The sequence below is a fragment of the Diuraphis noxia genome, unplaced genomic scaffold, assembly GCF_037042655.1.
Source record: "Diuraphis noxia isolate RWA-SAM2 unplaced genomic scaffold, SU_Dnox_SAM2 contig0003, whole genome shotgun sequence".
Taxonomy (NCBI): Eukaryota; Metazoa; Arthropoda; class Insecta; order Hemiptera; family Aphididae; genus Diuraphis; species Diuraphis noxia.
In genome coordinates, this window is record NW_028301713.1 from 69,704,355 (window position 1) to 69,723,763 (window position 19,409).

General features: G+C 28.3%; 2 protein-coding genes and 1 long non-coding RNA gene across 4 annotated transcripts; 2 read left to right on the forward strand and 1 right to left on the reverse strand.

Moving 5' to 3' along the window:
- Window positions 1-1,596: 1,596 nt before the first annotated feature.
- LOC149057711 (uncharacterized) lies at window positions 1,597-7,865 on the forward strand. The gene is made up of 3 exons (XR_016191006.1): window positions 1,597-1,656; window positions 3,362-3,975; window positions 7,381-7,865. It is a non-coding gene; the product is annotated as an uncharacterized LOC149057711 (long non-coding RNA).
- On the reverse strand, window positions 7,748-11,940 carry LOC107162609 (uncharacterized). The gene is made up of 5 exons (XM_015509584.2): window positions 11,805-11,940; window positions 11,268-11,420; window positions 11,035-11,195; window positions 10,777-10,968; window positions 7,748-10,712 (listed from the first exon to the last, which is right to left on the reverse strand). Exons 1-5 carry the CDS (start codon window positions 11,911-11,913, stop codon window positions 9,510-9,512), a joined length of 1,818 nt encoding a protein of 605 aa, XP_015365070.2. The 5' UTR covers window positions 11,914-11,940; the 3' UTR covers window positions 7,748-9,509.
- Window positions 11,941-12,400: 460 nt separating this feature from the next.
- On the forward strand, window positions 12,401-18,451 carry Chpf (Chondroitin polymerizing factor). 2 transcript variants are annotated; one of them, XM_089223882.1, is made up of 9 exons: window positions 12,401-12,628; window positions 15,044-15,693; window positions 15,761-15,912; window positions 15,976-16,374; window positions 16,611-16,777; window positions 16,924-17,104; window positions 17,182-17,460; window positions 17,589-17,766; window positions 17,855-18,451. In XM_089223882.1, exons 2-9 carry the CDS (start codon window positions 15,051-15,053, stop codon window positions 18,196-18,198), a joined length of 2,343 nt encoding a protein of 780 aa, XP_089080008.1. In that variant the 5' UTR covers window positions 12,401-12,628; window positions 15,044-15,050; the 3' UTR covers window positions 18,199-18,451. The 2 variants fall into 2 exon arrangements, with proteins under 2 accessions (XP_089080008.1, XP_015365033.2); XM_015509547.2 differs by lacking the exon at window positions 12,401-12,628 and having other exon boundaries at window positions 14,398-15,693.
- The last annotated feature ends 958 nt before the right edge of the window (window positions 18,452-19,409 follow it).

A 19,409-nucleotide genomic window follows, 5' to 3' on the forward strand; every position in this document is an offset into this window, starting at 1 on the left:
GAAGAGCCACTTCAAGCTCTGGAAAAACAAACTAAAGAAATGAAAACAATATCTAATAAAAACTTTCCTACTGCATTAATATTCATTAATTGGTCCAACAGTGCGAGTGAAAATTCCAGATTTCGACCGATGTAAAATTGATTCACATTATTGGCTGTAGTTATTGAAATTATTGACGAAGAATTTTATCGATTAGGATCTAAAGCTGAGACATTGAATCAATTATTCACTAGAAATCGATTTACTTTATGCCAAGAAAATGTATTCCGACTTTCAACATCCTGTGTTCCAGATATAATAACAAGCATATAATATATACGTCAAGCTGTTTCTCAACTTTCACTATCAGGCGGGCAAGGATTTTCGAGGGGTAACTGCCAGGAAAAATGTACAACTAAAAGATGAAAATGCCGCCTGCCAAACGTATTATGTAATAGCAGGTGCCAATGGCATAATAGTACAACATGTGAAAATAAATAAAAATTTAAATAATTATTTCCAACTACCCGCCAATTTTACTAATTTTTATGAACAAATAAATAATAATTATGTTTTTAAATGCATTTTTATTTTATATAAAAATTTAAACAACTGTCAGTAATTTGTTTTAATAACATATGATTATAATTATTAAGCAGCTTATCGCTTAAATGTTATGTGTCGTGTATTGATCAGCTTTTTCTAAGTCAATTTGTATAACCTAGGATTTGCACAACGTGTTTATAGTAAAAGCCCGAATAAAGTTAAGAATTTCAGCATTTACTGTGAACAAACAGTAAAACCCAGCATTAACTAGTAAAACCTAGGTTTACCCAGTGATCGGGCATTTCCGGTAACATATAGTAATAATATTATAGTATACATAATTATAGCAACCTACTTTTTTAAAAGTATTACATAAATATTTATTTTAAGCTCCATATTATGCTTTTGAATATAAATGTATAGTTATAGCCAATAATATTAAACACGCATAAGCACTTTAATTATTAGGTAGGTACTATACATGATATTTTTCAACGACGTAATCAATATATAGGTATATAGGTACCAATACTGTGTATATTACGATGAGAAATGTCATAAATACATATATATATATATATATGTGCATATTATTATTATATATATTACAATATTACATTATATATATGAAATATGTATTATATCGTTATAACTTATGTAGTTATGTGTATAGATATATGCTTACATACATAACTTGTTGCCTGCCTGTCGGAATAGTTGTGTAATACTGTAATGTGTATCTATATATACCTATCTACCTCTAAACCATACACGGTACCAACGTACTCATATACATGCGAGAATACGACGTTAACATTGTTAACAAGCACAAATAAAATTAAAATAATTCCTAAAAGAAGTGTTTACAAAAGATCGAATTATGTTTTTCTTCTATTCATTAAATACCGAAATATAATATAATATACCTATTTTAATTTTCATGTATGTATGTACAATCAGTAAAAAGACCTCTAAGTCTTATCCGCCAAATCAGCAATCACGCGACTCTTTGACCCCTTATTGTATTTCGCTTATGTATATATATTATATATACCTATATCAAAGTCATTTCTTTGAATGAAACATTTTAGAAGTTCCGATGTGCATATTTTTATTTTTTATTCGTGTACGGTAAGTAGATATACTTATACTTATTTACTATATATAGTTTTGGTAAATTGTAATTTTTACTTGATATATGGCTTTATATCATCATGTATATTATGCAATTATATATACATGTTATACTGTTATGGACTTGTAGTGTATCCACGGTTCTCCCGGATCAGAGATTGTATGCCTCCAAACACTCATGTATACATGTAGTGTATAATATGAGGTCGTCCGATTTTAACGAAATGTTATTCTTGGGTGTTGGGTTCAGTCTACAAAAACATAACATATACGATATACCTACCATTGAGCATTATTCATATTTGTCACTTCTGTACCTACCTAATGTTCTGATAATGAATGTATTATGTTTATGTATATCATGCATAAATAATATTATAGCATAACATGACGTTTAAGCTTTAAACTAAACTCTCTAAACTTCTAAACTTATTCGTTTAAGTAGGTATTTATATATTTTCTAATTAAGTTTTAATTTTAATCTTATAAAAAAATAAATTAAGAATTTATTTAGTTTCTGTGAATTATAGATACTCAATTGAAAATTGTAACATTTATACAAAACAATAATATGTGCATATTTTTATAGTTACACCAAATGATATATGCATGAAATGTTCAATAAAATTAACGTAAAACATAAAATTAGGTTCTGTTGAACTATATAAGGTTAAAAAATATATTTATAAAAAAATTAAAAGTAAGTATTATTTAAAAGTATTCATCATAAATACTTTTTTAAAGTATTTGTATTCGTATCCAAATACTTTTCAAAATATGTATCTTTATTATCTATACTTGAATAGGTACTTTAAAAAAAGTAAGAAGTATATTTTAAAAGACTGACTAGTGTATAATATATACCTATAAAATCTACATTTTATCATTATGTAATATTAATTAATATAATAATACTTGTGTGATTTTAAAATGCGTGTGCAGTCATGACTCATGCCATAATGCCATTATCATCTAGCCACATTTGACGTGAACCTAATTAATTATTGACATTGAGTGAATTTTAGATTTTTTCCAATGTTATTATATTTTGTATAAATTGCTGCTATTATAATAATTATTAAAATAAGTATATGCAGTCTTTCTAAACAAAAAGAAAGAAAACACGAGTAGACGATCTATTTAGGCACTTTCGTAGTAAGCAATTTTTCTAACGTTATGTTAATAACTATATAATTTTTTTCTGATTGCCAATAAATTATGAAAAATTTATGTAAATAAGAAAAAAATTATGGTCTGGTTATTTATTATTAAAAATTAAATATTTATAAGTATAGGTACCTATTTTAATTTTTGAGTTTATATTCTACATATTTTCGGGTACCTAATGAATTTAAATAACTCACAGCGATATTTCTCTGCTATATATATATAGTATTTCATAACTTGGTCATTGAGTAAGTCGTTACTACGAATGTGTTAAAATATATGACTTCAATAATACATTGATATTTTATAAATCATTGCATAGCTTTAGGAAAACAATTCTGCAGCCCAGATACGGCGGTAGTCGGCCTCTAATCCTTTATTTTTAAAATAAAATATACAATCTATATCATAGGTACCTACCTATAATTATAGCTTAGGAAAACAATAGAACATGAGTTACATAATTTTAGGAAAAAAACCACCCAGAAATGACACTTTCATTTGATTTAGAACTTGTGTATTTTTTTTTTTTTAGGTTCAATGTAGTAAATCTCTACAGTGGATGGCCTACACCATTTGCCTTTAAGTCTCTTTATAGAATTTTAGATGATTACCAGAAATTGTGAGGGGTGATACTGTATTAGGTTCTTGCTAGTGGAGTTGAGCCTCTAGTTCTAAACAGTGTTTTCTAATTTCTGACAATGTGACAGATAAAAACCATGTGATTTGCGGACGAAACCTAAACAGGTAACATACGAATTGCGGACACAAATATAATATTCTAATTGCGGACAATTTCCAACTATTATTTTTGATACAACGCGCGATTGTGGACGTTGGGAAATTACTGTTTGATATTGAAGATAATATATAACGAATAACGATTGATATTATTGGGCTGATTATTTATCACTTATCAGCATTAAGATTGTGCTGGTGCTTTTGAGACGTTTGTCAAAAAATATATTTAATCAGTTTAAGGACAACCTTACTCGTGTTTGTTTAAAAATGTACAATGAAAAACTTAAAGTTACGTGTGATTGGTGGGCTAAAGTTCCGTTTTCGTAGCATAACGCATGATGGATGTTAAATATATTGCACACGATGAATATAAATTTAATCCGAAAAATATTCACACTGTTCGTATGAGTAAGTATCCAATATTACCTAATACCTATAACACTTTTAACATATGTATGCGATGGTACCCAATGTAGTAGATAAATTATAATACACCAAGAGAGCTGAAAAATGGATTATTGACATTGACAATATAATAAAAGTGTTGTGTGCTTTTCTTCGATAAAAAATTTTAATTTTTGTTCAAAATGGTAATACTCTTTTGATTGATGGTACTTTTTCAAGCTGTTCATCTCTATTTATTCAATATAATTGTTTGCGGTTTATGGCGTCAAAATAATATTTACATACCTACTATTATTATTATTTTTTATTGTTATTGGGGAAATCAGTTATATACTGATTAATGTTTATTGATTATGAATTTATGAACAATTTATCCACTCAGCTGTTCGTCTAGTATGGGTATGGCCAATGAGCTAAATATGAAAAGACGTCAGCTTGGTATAGTAAAATACAAGTTATTAGCCATTAGGTCTAGCTAATAAGCTAAAATATAAAATAAAATATAGGTACAGTAGTATAGTATACCTACCTACTGAGAATGTAAAGGGGAACTTTAAAAACATTTTTCGTTCAACCGTTTGCATATTTATAAATTTGTATTAATTATTATAAATATTATATTATTTTATTATACTAACTACAGATATTATATATTATAGTGATACATAAGTTATTTTATTTATTAATACTATTATAAATGCATTAAAAGTCAATACCCCTAGAGCGGCTTGAACGCGATTAACGTAGAGTGGTGTGAAAAGTTTATGGTATAATAATACCTATCTTTAAATAATAAATTAGTCTAAATACTTTTAAAAATGAATCGTGTAGAGAAAATAATATACGTATAATAGCAAATAGTTTTAAGTACTTACGTTTAAATGTATTTGAATTATAACAAAATAGTAAAATCGTTGTATTTTGTTTAAATATAGGCATCCAGTTAGATTTTTAAATAAAAATAGTGGTAAAATAAATCATTATATTTAATCATAATATCTTAACAAAATAATTTATAATAAATCATCAATAATATATTGTTATGCTATCATTGCTATCTATTCAATTGAAGTGTTTGCGATAAAAATTCCTAAAGAGTTTCCATAAGTAATGTTCGTAAAAACTATTTCCGCGGCATTTTCGGTTCCAAAACGAAAATAAAGGTGTTATTTAAGCGTAATAAATAATCAGCCAATAAGTAATAACTAACAATAGAACTGGTCAAATATTATTAGTGACAAAATACTAAATTTAAATAATTTAAAACTTAAAACCAAATTGTCTGTGTGTTGTTGAGTAGTATTAATATAATTATAATTGAGTAGGTATTGGAGAAGTATCTACCTTTTTTTCTTTAATTATGAAGTTAGTTAAAATCTAGTTTTTGGAATCTTTAAATACATATACTCAATGACCATATATTCAAATTCCTGAGATTTTTGTACCACTTAAGAAGTTTCCTGTGGTGACACACATTTTTGTTTTTCAAATGAAAACCCCCTTTTTACTGTAAATTATTTAGCAGATAATTTTTTCGAAAATCAAAATTTGAACGAGTAGTTTCCTAATTATTAAAATATTTGTGCTAAGGATATAATAGTCCTTAAAAATCGTTTACAAATGTATAAAATACACGTAGTATTGGAACTACAGTATTTATGATACTTAGGGGTCGTTTTTACAAATTATTTATGTTGATAGATTAATATTAATGACTAATATTTTTCCGATCCTCTATGGACCACATATCCGATAAACCTAAACCATAAACCTTTTATCCTTAGAACAAAGTTAAAAAACTCAAAAACTACTCATTAGAATTTAGATTTCAATACATCAAAATTCTAAAAAAAAAATATCCGCTAAATAATTTACAGTAAAAAATTGGGATTTTCATTTGAAAAACAAAAGTTTTTATCACCACAGGACACTCCTTGATAAGTGGTACAAAAATATCAAGAATTGGAAAATATAGTCTGAGTAAATTTAAAGATTCCAATAATATCAGATTTTGAATAACTTTATTATTAAAGAAAATAAAGGAGGTAAGCATGCTTGGTGAATCACTCTGTAGTCTGTATTACCAACTAATAAGTATTCAAGTACCTACATCTATATCTACTTCATAATTCATGGTACCTATCAGGACAATTTATATTTTATAATTTATAGTATTTGTACATATATATATATATATACAATATGCTTCCGTAGGTACTTACGTGATTTAATAGTTTGAATAATTGATCAAAGTTCAAATCAAACTAAAGTGTAAACTTAAATATGTCAACCCGGAATGAAATACGAATTATAGAAACCAAGTTTGGTTCACAGTTGTATACTGTTTTGTATAAAGTTCTGAAGGACACCAACTTAGATATTATCAATTAAACAAAAGTATAACGATACATACATAACTACTTAAGTAGTTTATTACAAAGAAACGTGTGCGTCGTTACAACATCATATTATATTTATTAATAATGCAATATTAATTAGTCTAGTGTTAGACGAGTACTTGACTTTGGAAAAATATTCGAATCGAGTTCGATTACTCGACTAAATTTTTTTTTGTACTCGTAAAGACGAATACTCGAATTGAATCGAGTACTCGCCTTGAATCAGGTACTCGACTTGAATCCAGTACTCACCTTGCCTCGAGTTCACACCTTGAATCCGTCACTTTTTTCTTTCATATACTCGGCTTTTGTTGAGTACTTGAACTTTGAACTCGACTCGACTCAAAATTAAAAACAATACTCGCCCAACACTATAATAATTACTTTTTAGTTATATCACGACTACAGACAGTGCATAGCCACTCCAAACACCTCCTCTTTTTAATTAATACTTTATATGGAAACAAATTCGGTCACAGATCTTCTAATGTCCAGATTAAAGAACCTAGGCATAACAAATTAATTTTGCAGGAAACACCGGACTTATGTGCAATTATAATATGCCCAAAATGTACAAAAACGTGTTGCAACATTTTGTATTTGTTAATTGCAGTAAAATTTAATTCGATTATCTATTCTTTCGATATTACCTGAGTAAAAGTACTTTATATACATATAAGTTTCAATAGTATAGACAATAGTCAGACGTCAGTTAAGTATAATAATATGTTAGGATATGAGAAGCTATAATATATAGCATGAGATATATATATATTTTTTTTTATTGTGAGCTGCAGTTATTTTACCTTCCTGCGGTACCTACACGTCCGTATTGACTTAAAAGCTACCTTGTAAACTAAGTTGTAAAAAAAATATAACATGATAAACGTCATATTATATTATTATGTAATACTAGCTGACCCCGTGCACTTTGTTGTCCGCTAAAAATGCAAAATCTATACATTATAATGATTCAAAATTTATGTTCAATTCGTTATTTAATTTTTAGATTTATAATGGTATTAATTAAAATTTTCATTGGCCATCTTGAATTTCTTCAAAATACTTGTGCAAGAACTACTTCAAAATATACTTTATTAGTGCACAACAGCATGGCGGCACATGATGGTACGAAAATATCGTAAGAATTACAAGGACACAATATATATCATTAATTTACAGGCTCTACGCGTTGATCAGTCATTTATAGTCAGTCAGAATGGCATATTCGATTATATTATATTGTTTATAATTTATAAAATTATAACAATCCCACCCAGTTATTCATTTTTTGGATAATGGTCAACTTTCAAAATTTGTTTTTCGATAAAATAATTAAATAAATAAGAAAGAATTCAAATAATTCAAATACAATATACAAAACACTGATTTTATTGAACATTTAAAAAAGCCACAAAAATATTTTAAAACTCATTACACCTTTTCAATTCTTAACAATTAAAATCTATAATAGTTGCATATAAATTATTTGTAAAAAAAATTACATAATATAACAATTCAATAATTGTACAAAAATAAATTAAATTAAAATTAATAAAATATAAATTACTTGAGATGACTTGTAACTGATTTATAATTTTGTTTTCATTAAAATTCAGGCATGTCAAATTACCTGGCATAACCTAACCTTTAAATGTTTTAATATGTACTTAACATAAAAATGTAGGTACTAAAATTTTATACATGCAAATAAATTTAATATTAAAAATATATTATTTGGTATTTCTAATAATTGATTAAAAAAAAACTATTTGATAATATACAACAATAAGGTTTACATATTTTACATATTTAAGCACCGCCTAATACTTTTCAATGTTAATCATTAGAAAAAAATACAGAATTAACAACAATATCATAAAAAGTGGACTGTCAATAATTAAGAATACTATAATGTAGCATAAAATACATAACTTTTTTTTAAATGTGATATACAAATAGTAAAATCTTTTATAAAAATACAAATTTTTATTAAATCATATATTGTATTAAAAATAAAATACTAAATGTTATATACTAATAATATGTGCACTGTACTAACTATTAAAGACATTAGTTATACTATTTTAGAGTACATGTATATATTATAGAATTCTAAAATTCAATAGTTTTTGGCACCATTTTTTAAATCATTAATCGAAATTAAATTTTTATCATGTTTAACAATATAACGAGTTAATGAAATTACAAAGTTTTTATAGATAGAAAAGTAAACAATTATGAAATTGTCATTAAAATAGGTAACAAATTACTTTTTATATACCATTGTATAGTATTCAATTTTGTATTAAAGCCAATATTAGTAAAAACAACATCAAAAAGGAACCCAGAGCAAACTATGGTATTTACTCCCTCCCCCAGCTTTTCGGACATTTTTTTTAAATTGAGAAAATTGAAAACATTTTCTAATTTTTCCTAAAATCCTAACATAGCCCCTCTCCCCTAGAAAAATTTCTGATTACTTCTATGAACCTATATGTTGGTGATGTATAACAGATCTATCAATGAAAAAATCTCTTAAACATTCTGTAAGGGCTAAAACAGTTCAATCTTATTCTTAATAGAGAAAATTATAGTCCTTCATAAATAACATAATTAATATTTTAGTAGGAAGAACAAAATATGATCTTGAATTAGTCCCATAGACATAGAAAGCACAGTGCATTTTTACCCTGTATATTTTCACATTTATTTTAAAAAATTGAGCTATAAAATACTAATATATTTATATCACTTAATTTCGTGAGCATAAAAATTTAAATAATTAAATACTGAAGGCACTTATACAAAAAACTGTTGCAATTTTTTTTTTGTTTTTATAAAATATACACCTTAAACTAGGACTAGAATTTGTGAGCAATAATGAATAAGATTTCGAAACATTATTACTTGGCTATATATACATTTTGAAGCAATCTAATGGCATCCAATTCATAGACTTGTTGTTTAACTAGGGTGACCATTTTGAATTATGTTGAGTTAAAAAAATATCAAAATATTTAGAATATTTTTTTTCCATACTCCTCTAATAAACCTATAACAGGTCTATCATAATCTAAAGATTTTAGTTATAGAGACTTCAACTTTTTAGTTTGTAGTTCACAATAAGTCATTGTTTTAGATTTTTTTCTTTTCTTTTTCTTTCTCGACTTCCATTTTCTCTTCACCTTTATTATTATTAGTACACTCGTCTTTATTATTACCTTTATCATTGGTTTTATCTTCTATCTTTTCAGATTTTTCTTCATTTTTATTGGCAGGTAATTTCATTATGTCAGGTGATTGAGCTACAGCCACAGAAGCCTTCTTAGCCTGACTTTGTCTGTGATGAGTATATAAGGGATTGAAAAGTACACTAACCGACGGTGGCAAAGAATTATGATAAGCTGATGATGGTGGACATAACTCAGACATAGCTTTAAGAAAATCATTTGTATCTCCAGCATCTCCATTTGAATTATTTGGAAATGTTCCATACATGAATGGATTCAATGGATTGGTAAATGGGTTATGATTTGTTGGTCGAACAGGTAGTAGGGCCAAAGAATGAGCTAATGTATTTTTTTTAGGAACAGGTTTTTTGGGTTTCTTAGCTGGGGAAGAAGGCATAATTGGACATAATGTTTGAGGATTAATTTTCATTAAAGGCACTTCAGCTAACCTCTTCAAACTGTCTTCAACTTTATCTTCATCTTTTTTGTCATCTCTTGATTTGAAAAATTTTTGACACTTTTTATCAATTCCATTTATTTCTTTCTTTTTGGCTAAGACTGAAGTTTTTGATATGCTTGGATTCCAATGTTTAGTTGGAGATGTTAATGTTTTATATTTAGTGCCTTGTTTTTTAATTTTCTCAACAATAGTGTCTAGTTTAGGTTTGGTTTTTTTTATCTTTGACCCAGGATATACTTTTAAAGTTTTTTTCTTATCGTCATCTTTATCGTCATTTATATCTCCTGGTTTAGATGAATTTTCATTTTTAACTATATCAGTTGGCTCTATAGTGACATTAGCTTGAATTGTTTCTCTACTCTGATTAATATTAGTAACTTTCATGATACCATTTTCACTTATTTCCAATTGTACTTCTTTAGAATCTGGAATTTTCTCAAGGACCTTAAGGTTTTCATCTATTTTAGGGAGTTCCTCAATACAGATCTCTGTATTAACTACATTTTGATGCAAATCATTTTGTTTTTCTTCAGACTTTTCATCGTCCTTTATTGACTCAACTACACTTTCTTCTTTTGCTATACCGTCATTTAAAAGAGGTTCAATTTCAATTTTAAGAATTCGATAAGTCATTGAAAGTGGATCTTTCTAAAATTAAAAATATTATATAATGCAAACAAATATCAATCAATTATTAAAAATAAATATTTACCCTTTTCCAATCAAACATGTAAACAACATCCATTAAAGTTAAATGATCATCTAATAAATAATTTTGGTAGAAAAACTCTACATAATGATCAGTTGGTATTAATTCATATTTAATGTATAATAATTTTTTTAAATTTATAACTGTCAATGATGCTGGGCACCATAGATATCGTTTATGTTTTTCATGTATATTCTGTGTAAAAAACAAAATTTAATAAATTGAAATAGTTCAATGAGATAAATTTGAATATATTTTTACTTTTTTGTCAATATTTTCGCATTCATAATAAAGACATATACTGATTGCATCACTTGCAGCAAATATATGATAGTCATCAGGTACAACACCACGGCTCATTGGGTCCCTGGGTAAATACACTTTGTTTCGATTGTAAAATTCTCTTCTCATTACCATTTCCTCTATAAAAATAATAATCCAATTTAAAAACAGTATAGAATAAATGTTTGAATTGGTGAAATGTTGTTACTCACTTTGAAATAAACGTGGAACAAGTTTGTAAACAATATTTTGCAGTGTGTGGTCCGGCCGGATATTGGATAAAGGTTTTGATTTGTGGACTAATACATCGCATATTGGACAATATTTGTTGCGTTCGAGATACTTGACAATACAACTTCGACAAACTAAAAAAATAATAACAACCTAAATTAATGAAAATTCTTTTGGTATACCTAAGTAAAAGCTATATTTATAAAATGTTGTACCGATTAATTAGTTACATAATAAATAACAATGTTCAGACATATAATTTTATTTCTAATTAGGTATTTGTTAAAAGATAAGGGGCAGTGCACATTTTCATAGAGACCATAAAAATATTGGAATTCTAATTTGTAATTCAAAGGTCACTTATTGTAACCCTAAAGTGCTTTTTAACAGAGAATAAACACAATGAGGTATATGTTAACAATAACTAATAAGGTACATAATAGCAAAACAAATGAACATTACTACAACACTAAATAATTTCAACTATTTGGAAATATCTGGACTTTTAAATTACTTACAGGAGTGCAGACATTCGATTACCGTCGTGGCGTCCACGAAGTATCCACCGCACAGAACGCATAGTAGATGTGGATTTAGGTCGGTGACCTTCGGCTTACAGGATTGCATGTTGTCGTCACCGTAATCATCATAACGCCGTCACCGTGACGAGTTCACGTCTATCTGGACAACAACGAAAACACGGGTTAGACGTGGTAATTGCATTTGCACCGCTACGAAACTTACCAAGGTTTGTCGACGCCATCGTGGTCAAATTATTTCCCAGTTCTATATTTATATTTAATGGGTCAACGGCGGACCATGATAAGTGGCGGGTTAACGAGACCTTCGAATTTTCAGGTAATTTGTTTTCAAATCAATCAAGTCTTTGAACCGTAATTGTGGCAGATTCAAAATTTTGAACGATACGTTAAAATGAAAACAGAAGAGCGGAATCGAAAGCTCCGTCTTCAATGCAGACGCGAATAAACACTGCGACTGTGGCTCAGAAACGAAAACAACAAAAACAAGTTGTCCGTTGACAAGGCGTTAACTGCAACGACCAGGCGCGTTCGTTCCATGAGAAATTTTTTCTCTTAGTGGAACAAATCGGTATACTGTTACCACAGATATGTAACCATTACTATTAAAATTTCTTTAACGGGACGCTGATCACTTTTCCCGGATTTTCAGTATTTTCAGATCGTAATTTTTCGGATACTTTGAATTATTCGATTATTGTGTACTTTTTTTTGTCGAAGCCATTTGATGCGTAGAATATCATTGGCCACTAACTTGCCGTGACTTTTTTCACGATTAAGACTGGATTACTGGAACGTTTGAGGTTAGTTTTTAGGATGACAGAACGACCGATGTGGACATAATGATGCGAAGCACTTAATGCCTTTGCCTGTTGACGTCACGAAAAAATAATAACTTTTTATCAAAAAAAAAAAAATGCAAATCTTTATGATGTGATGTCCGTTAAACTTAAACTAAAAGGATTTAAGGATTATGAGTTATGACCTTCGACCATATAAGCTAATATATTAGCTTATATGGTCGAAGGTTATGAACTTATGACTAAATAGTAAATATGATAATACCTATGTTATGTTATCGATGTTTTATCGTACAGTCATCACATGCATGTTTTTATTATTAGAATTATGACGTGACCTATCTTCTATCTGTATTCTGCGACGAATTAGCATAGACATTATGTCTATGCGAATGAATGACAATATAAACTACTAAATAGTAAGTAAAGCAGACAGTGTACGTAAAAGGTGAAACATGCTAAGAACCTAGTTGAGCATAATATCCGATTACCTGTACTTTTAGCCATGAATAGTGCAGCGTGTAATACTGTTCCTTATGGCTGTACTTATAATAGTATAAAGCTGTTACTTATAGCATGAGTGTTTGACCATAGACATGAATTGCACTTCTATCATACGGGCTATAGGTTGCCAAAAGCTATAAGTAAAAAGTAACTTATAAACTAGAAAGAGATATTCAATACTTACCGACCACCAGTGTTCTATGACGGGACCTAAATTAGTGTATTCTATCTTTTTCTAAAAAATGTTTTGATCTTTGAACTATTCTTCTTTCTCTGACAATTTATCTAATGCGGTACTGCGATAGCTAAATGGGGGCGATTGTAATATTGTAAGCTAAGCCAAAGAAAAAATATTCTAAATGTCTATCGAAAACTCTACATGGTTTTTTCGTTGAAAAATGATTGACATGTAAACAAGGACCAAATTAAAATATTATGCTCAGTTCTTCTCATATTATCTCATTAATTATTATATATTTAGCATTATCCAGATGACACACACCAAGAAGATGTGATTTTCAATATCTTCCAAAAATTATTTCGTTTTATTTTCATTTTCATTTCATTAAGATGCATAGGTACAAGTTCGTTGTAGCTCGTAATTACTTGTGTAAATTCTTTATCAAACTTAGGCGATTTTTGATCTAAAGTAAGGTAAAAATGAATTTTTGAACCATTATCTAGTTGAAAATTTGTACGCAGAAAAAAAGTAGAGCATTTTTATATATTTATTTAAATCATTATAAAACAATAAAACTAATAGATCTTTCACTCAGAATGTGAAATAATTATTTGATGTAAATTTAATTTAGATATGTAAAATAGGTGTTAGGTATATTTTTGTTTTCGCGGAGGTTCAGCCTAAAATATTTTTATTTTTTCTTATTCTGTTATTGAATTATGTTACCTATGATGATATTACTCGGCATGATTTAAGATACACCTAGGTACCTATATCTTTAATCGTGTTACTCAACACGTTTGTCAAAGGTCTTTTACTCTTCCTCCCCACCATGCCACTCGGGGTTAGTTAGGGGCATTAAGGGTCTAGCTAAGTGCAGTATGCAGAATAGATATATATAAACAGATTACAATGTAAACCACCAATATTTATATACCTATTGTCCTATTGATATTTAATACAATACTTATAAGTTAAGACTAAAATTACGGATAATGTGATCCTACTACTGGTAATTTATATTTAAAATAATCTAAATCGTGTTCATCGATATCAAGCTTAAGTGTCGAATATGAATATAAAACATAAGCGAGTGAGTTGTGTATTTATTATGGGTTACCTATTAGATTAAACATTAAAAATCGTAATAGCATTTTTATTTTGTAATTTGTAACGCAACAGTATGTTGGTAAATAAATAAGTAACGATAATCTACAGGTGCAATCTAACCTTAGATCACGAGATTGATCGTTCGGATGTTTTGTCATTAATAATAATAATTGTTCGTGCCAATAATTTTCTATATTAAACTTAGAAAATAGGGTATTTGTGCCTGCAAAGCTTATGTGTCCTTTATTCAACTACACTGCACATCTAACTCATCTAAGACTTGTTCGAGAGTGTTATTATTATTTATTGATATTCGATGAACGCCATTAATACAATTTCTAACTTTTTTTTTATTTAAAAAAGAATAATAATCTTCATTTAGTTAATTTCTGTCCGTAACACTTTATCAATTATCATTCAATAATAAAAATAAATGTGGCCTAGATAAAATAGTGTACCTGAAGAGATAAGCCCTAAATCAACAATTACATTTATAATTTATGTTTTCAATGTTTTATCTCGTTTTAAATTTGTAGGTATATTCTATATTCATCATCCGCTAGCTGTTATATTTAACTTCTCATATGTTTGTTATTTAAATGCATTACTAATTGTATTTCTAGAACCAATATGCTGTGTTCATCAGCACGTTTGCGTCAAAACTTTTATTTAATAATTGGTGTCACAATTGGGCTACTTTTTAGTCTTATTGTCGGACCATTATTAGAAACTGGTTGTCTATTTTCAATATCGACTATTGACAGTGATTCAAGCTCAATTATTTCCAATGATGAATATGAACCTCATATAAATTTGGCTGGCAAACCGCAGCGAGCACAAAAAATTCCACAAACTTTGTTACGTCCTAGATATTACTCAACAGAGCTTGGAATTCGAGAGAAATTATTTGTCGGAATTTTGGCAAACCAAGCATCTGTAGATGGTCTTGCAGTTGCTGTCAACAAGACTGTTACACATTGGGTGGACAAGACAATTTTTTTCGTTGATGCGGCAGGTGGACATAAACTAAACGTAACACTTATGAAAATACCCGGTATAGTTGGGTTTACTGACAGTAGAAATGTATTGAAACCATTTCATATGGTTAAATATATTGCTGACAACTACTTGGACGAATATGAGTTTTTCATGTTGATAAAAGATAGTACATACTTGAATGCAGACAAGCTCATGAACTTGGTTAAAAGAGTTAGTGTTAGTGAAGATGTGTATGCTAGTGGAACTGTAATTGGTACAAATTATTGTTCATTGGGTAAGAAATTAGTATCAGAAAATGTATTTAACAAATTATAATTTTATATTAAATGAAAAATTTTCAGATGCTGGAATACTTTTAAGCAACTCCGTTATTCGTAAAATGATTCCAAATGTTGATTGGTGTGTACGTAATGCTTTCTCTACTTCAGATGATGATAATTTTGGTCGATGTGTATTACATTCAGTTGATCTTCCGTGTCAGACATCTATTCAAGTGAGTAATATTAAAATTCTTGATTTAAAAATACACAGTTTAAATTTAAATTTGTTTGTTTAGGGACAATCTATAAGCAGTTATCATCTGTGGGAAGCGAAAGATCTTATTAATTTACTCAATCAACCAAAACAACAAGAAAGTTTTAATCGTGCTTTAACTGTTTATCCAATTCCAAATGCTGAAACAATGTATAAAACTCATTTAGCATTTTGTAAAATGAATCTAGAAAAATCCAACATGGAAATTGAAACATTAAGACGATCTATTGTGGCTGAGTCAAGTTTAGAGCCACCGAACTTTAGAAAAGTAACTTGGCCAGTTGGAAGTCAGCCTGGAAGTACCCCATCCACTCGTTTTGATGTATTGAAATGGGATCATTTCACTGAAACGCATTTATATTTGGATTCTAGAATAAGTAATATAAGACCATTAAATGAAGCTGAAAATGCCGATATACGTGTAAGGAATTACATACTAAATGCACAATCAACTAAATATTAAAATAACTATATTCTGTCTCAAAAGAGAACAATCACTTTTTGCACATCATAAACTATGTGATTGGCACATAAATTACTATGTGATCACATTACACAAAGAAGTTAGTGAGAGATGTACACCACCAACTGATTTTTCTCTTTTGAGACCCAGTATAATTAACACTTAGATATAATAGAAAAATATTATTATTGCAGAATGTGTTGAACACCAGTATTGAATATTTGGAATCAAAATATTCAAACAATTTGAAATTTGATCGTTTGATTAATGGTTACAAAAGATTTGATCCATCAAGAGGATTAGACTATATTTTAGATTTAAGTTTCAAAGATATTGTTGGAAATAAATTAATTCAAAAAAGGTATGGAATTTTTACTATCTTATAAAAATGAAATCATTACTATATTAAACAACACAATGTATTTTTTAGTATATAAACTCAAGAGATATACAATTTATTAATTTATAAATATTTTTAACAGCCATTATAGTTGAATGATTTTTCAGAGTGGAAGTCAGCAAGTTGCTTGGTAAAGTTGAAATGTTATCAGTTCCTTATGTAACTGAAAACACTCGTGTGCATATTCTTTTACCTGTGCGTACAAATGAAAAAGAAGACGCCTTTCGTTTTCTACGTCAATATAAACAAATTTGCATTGATAAAAAGGAAAAGACAATGCTTATGTTGGTAAGTGTGAAGTTTAATAAACAAGTTCACTTAGTCAAATTACATAAATCTTGTTAATCATACTTTTGAATGTTAAGGTTTTGTTGTATGATGCTAATGCTCCAGGGAAAGGTGCTGTTGATGATGTGTTTAAACAATTAAAAGATGAAGCAACATCTTTGAGTAATGCACATAAAAAAGATGGCACTAAAGTTGCATGGTTATCAGTGAGAATTCCAAACACTAAATTGGTAGCACTAAGAGATGCATTATTGGATTTCGCGATCATTGATTTAGCAATTAGAAAGTTTCCTCCAGATGCTCTAATGATGTTAGCTAGACCAAAAATGGAAATTCGTCAAGATTATTTGAATAGAGTAAGTACTATGTTGAGCAAGAATGATGTTAATGTTAAGAAAAAAAAATTAAATTCTAAAGTGATTGATTAATATTATTTTGAAAAATAATTTAATTAAAATAATTTTGAGAGGATATTAATTTTTAGGTAAGAATGAATACTATAATGGAATGGCAGATATTTAGTGCTTTGCCATTTTCTGAATATGATCCTAATCTCATGACATATCCAAGGCAAGCAACTCTAGATGTAAACAAGTATTATGGCCATTTTGATCCGTTCGACTATGATCATTTATCATTTTACGCAAAAGACTATGTTATTAGTGAGTACCTATGATAATGTATTTGAGTTGTTATTAAGTTATATAATATAATCAAAGAAGTCATTAACTTATTAATTACAATTTTTAGCCAGGAAACATGCAGAATCATTAATTCCTATAATTCGAGCTGACCGCGATATACATCATTTGGTGTCAGAATCTACAAGTCATTCTTTGAAAGCAGTCAATATGACTAACCCGTCTGTTTATTCTATGTTTGTGGCATATAGTGAGTGTCATGTATTCAGAGCTGTAGAATCTGGTTTACGTTTGCGTCATAAACAGAGACATTGTGAATTGTATGAAGGAAACATTGTGGATCATACAAGCGCTGCTTTGTATGGCAACTGTGTAAGATCTAGAAATCGAAATGCTGGTTCCAAAGGACAATTAGCCAGACTGGTGTTGGAGTATCAAAATCAATTGAAGTGATAGAATAAAAAAATACACATAATTGTTAACTATACGTGATGAGGTTTATTTTCCTGGATCAAACACGTTTTTAAGACTAAATTTAAACTATAAATTTTATATGCCAAAAAGTTATATTTATATTATTTATTAATGAAAACAATCAGTTTTATTTTAATTACTAATTATTTAGAATAAGTGAATAAATAATTTATATTTTGTACTGAATACTATTTAACTGTGAGATATAAAAATAATTTTTATTCGTGTTAAAGAGTTGTTACTACTTTAATTTTAACTTCTGAACCATATTAGTTATAACATATTTACTTTGTTGTTACTTAATAATTAATATTTAGTTTCCTGTCCATTCAAATTAGAATTTTAATTTTATAAAATAAAAAAACAAATGATCAAAATTCAATGATACTTCTGAAAAGGTTCTATAATATAACTTGTCAAAAAAAAATTGCAATTTTATTTATTTATATTTTGTAATATGAATTTAGCTAAAATTAGGTTGAAAAATCCATTAAAGCAATTCTTCTGCAATTTAAATATTTCTCACAATTTTCTGTCAAATTGTGCCAATCATGGCCTATGGCGTTAAATAATATTGAATCATGGTTTGACAATGAGTTACTGCAATTAAATTTAAACGACACTAAAATATGTGCCTTGAAATACAATGATAGATTTGATTAAATTGATTAGGTATGAGATATGCAGTCATCAACTTTTAATAGTGGAAAACTGCAAGCTATAAGTTTAATTGTATTTGTTTGGAAAAAGTAAATAGTATGAAACATCTTGATCCAAATTACGGTGACAAATTAACGCAGGGCCTCAAAGAGGAAAAACTCAAGTGGAAGTGCAAACTATAGTAATATTACTATATTACAATAATATTAACTTGGTACCTACATTTAATTTACCGATCGTACACTGTTCCCACTTGGACGTCGATTATTTAAAAAAAAAAAAGTAATATTGATTTATATTAAGAAGACGCTACATACATATTTGTTGTCCCCGTCTTACCAGTGCTTAACATAGCGAATTTACACGTAGCAGATCATGTTTAATACCGGTAGCTTATGAATCAGAATATATCGACCTATTATGAAACTTGATGGTAAGAACATTATCTGTGTTGAATGTGAGTGTTTTACGATAACTTAGTTATTAAGTGAGTTATGATCATTTTTAATAATGCTTTTTTATATACCCAT

Coding starts and splice junctions, on each gene's coding strand:
- LOC107162609 (XM_015509584.2), bottom strand. CDS start 11,913: ATGCAATCCTGTAAGCCGAAGGTCACCGACCTAAATCCACATCTACTA. Junction 11,196..11,267: donor TGTTCCACGTTTATTTCAAA/GTGAGTAACAAC, acceptor TTATTTTTATAG/AGGAAATGGTAATGAGAAGA. Junction 10,713..10,776: donor ACATGTTTGATTGGAAAAGG/GTAAATATTTAT, acceptor TTTTAATTTTAG/AAAGATCCACTTTCAATGAC.
- Chpf (XM_089223882.1), top strand. CDS start 15,051: ATGCTGTGTTCATCAGCACGTTTGCGTCAAAACTTTTATTTAATAATT. Junction 16,375..16,610: donor CTGAAAATGCCGATATACGT/GTAAGGAATTAC, acceptor TTATTATTGCAG/AATGTGTTGAACACCAGTAT. Junction 17,461..17,588: donor GTCAAGATTATTTGAATAGA/GTAAGTACTATG, acceptor ATTAATTTTTAG/GTAAGAATGAATACTATAAT.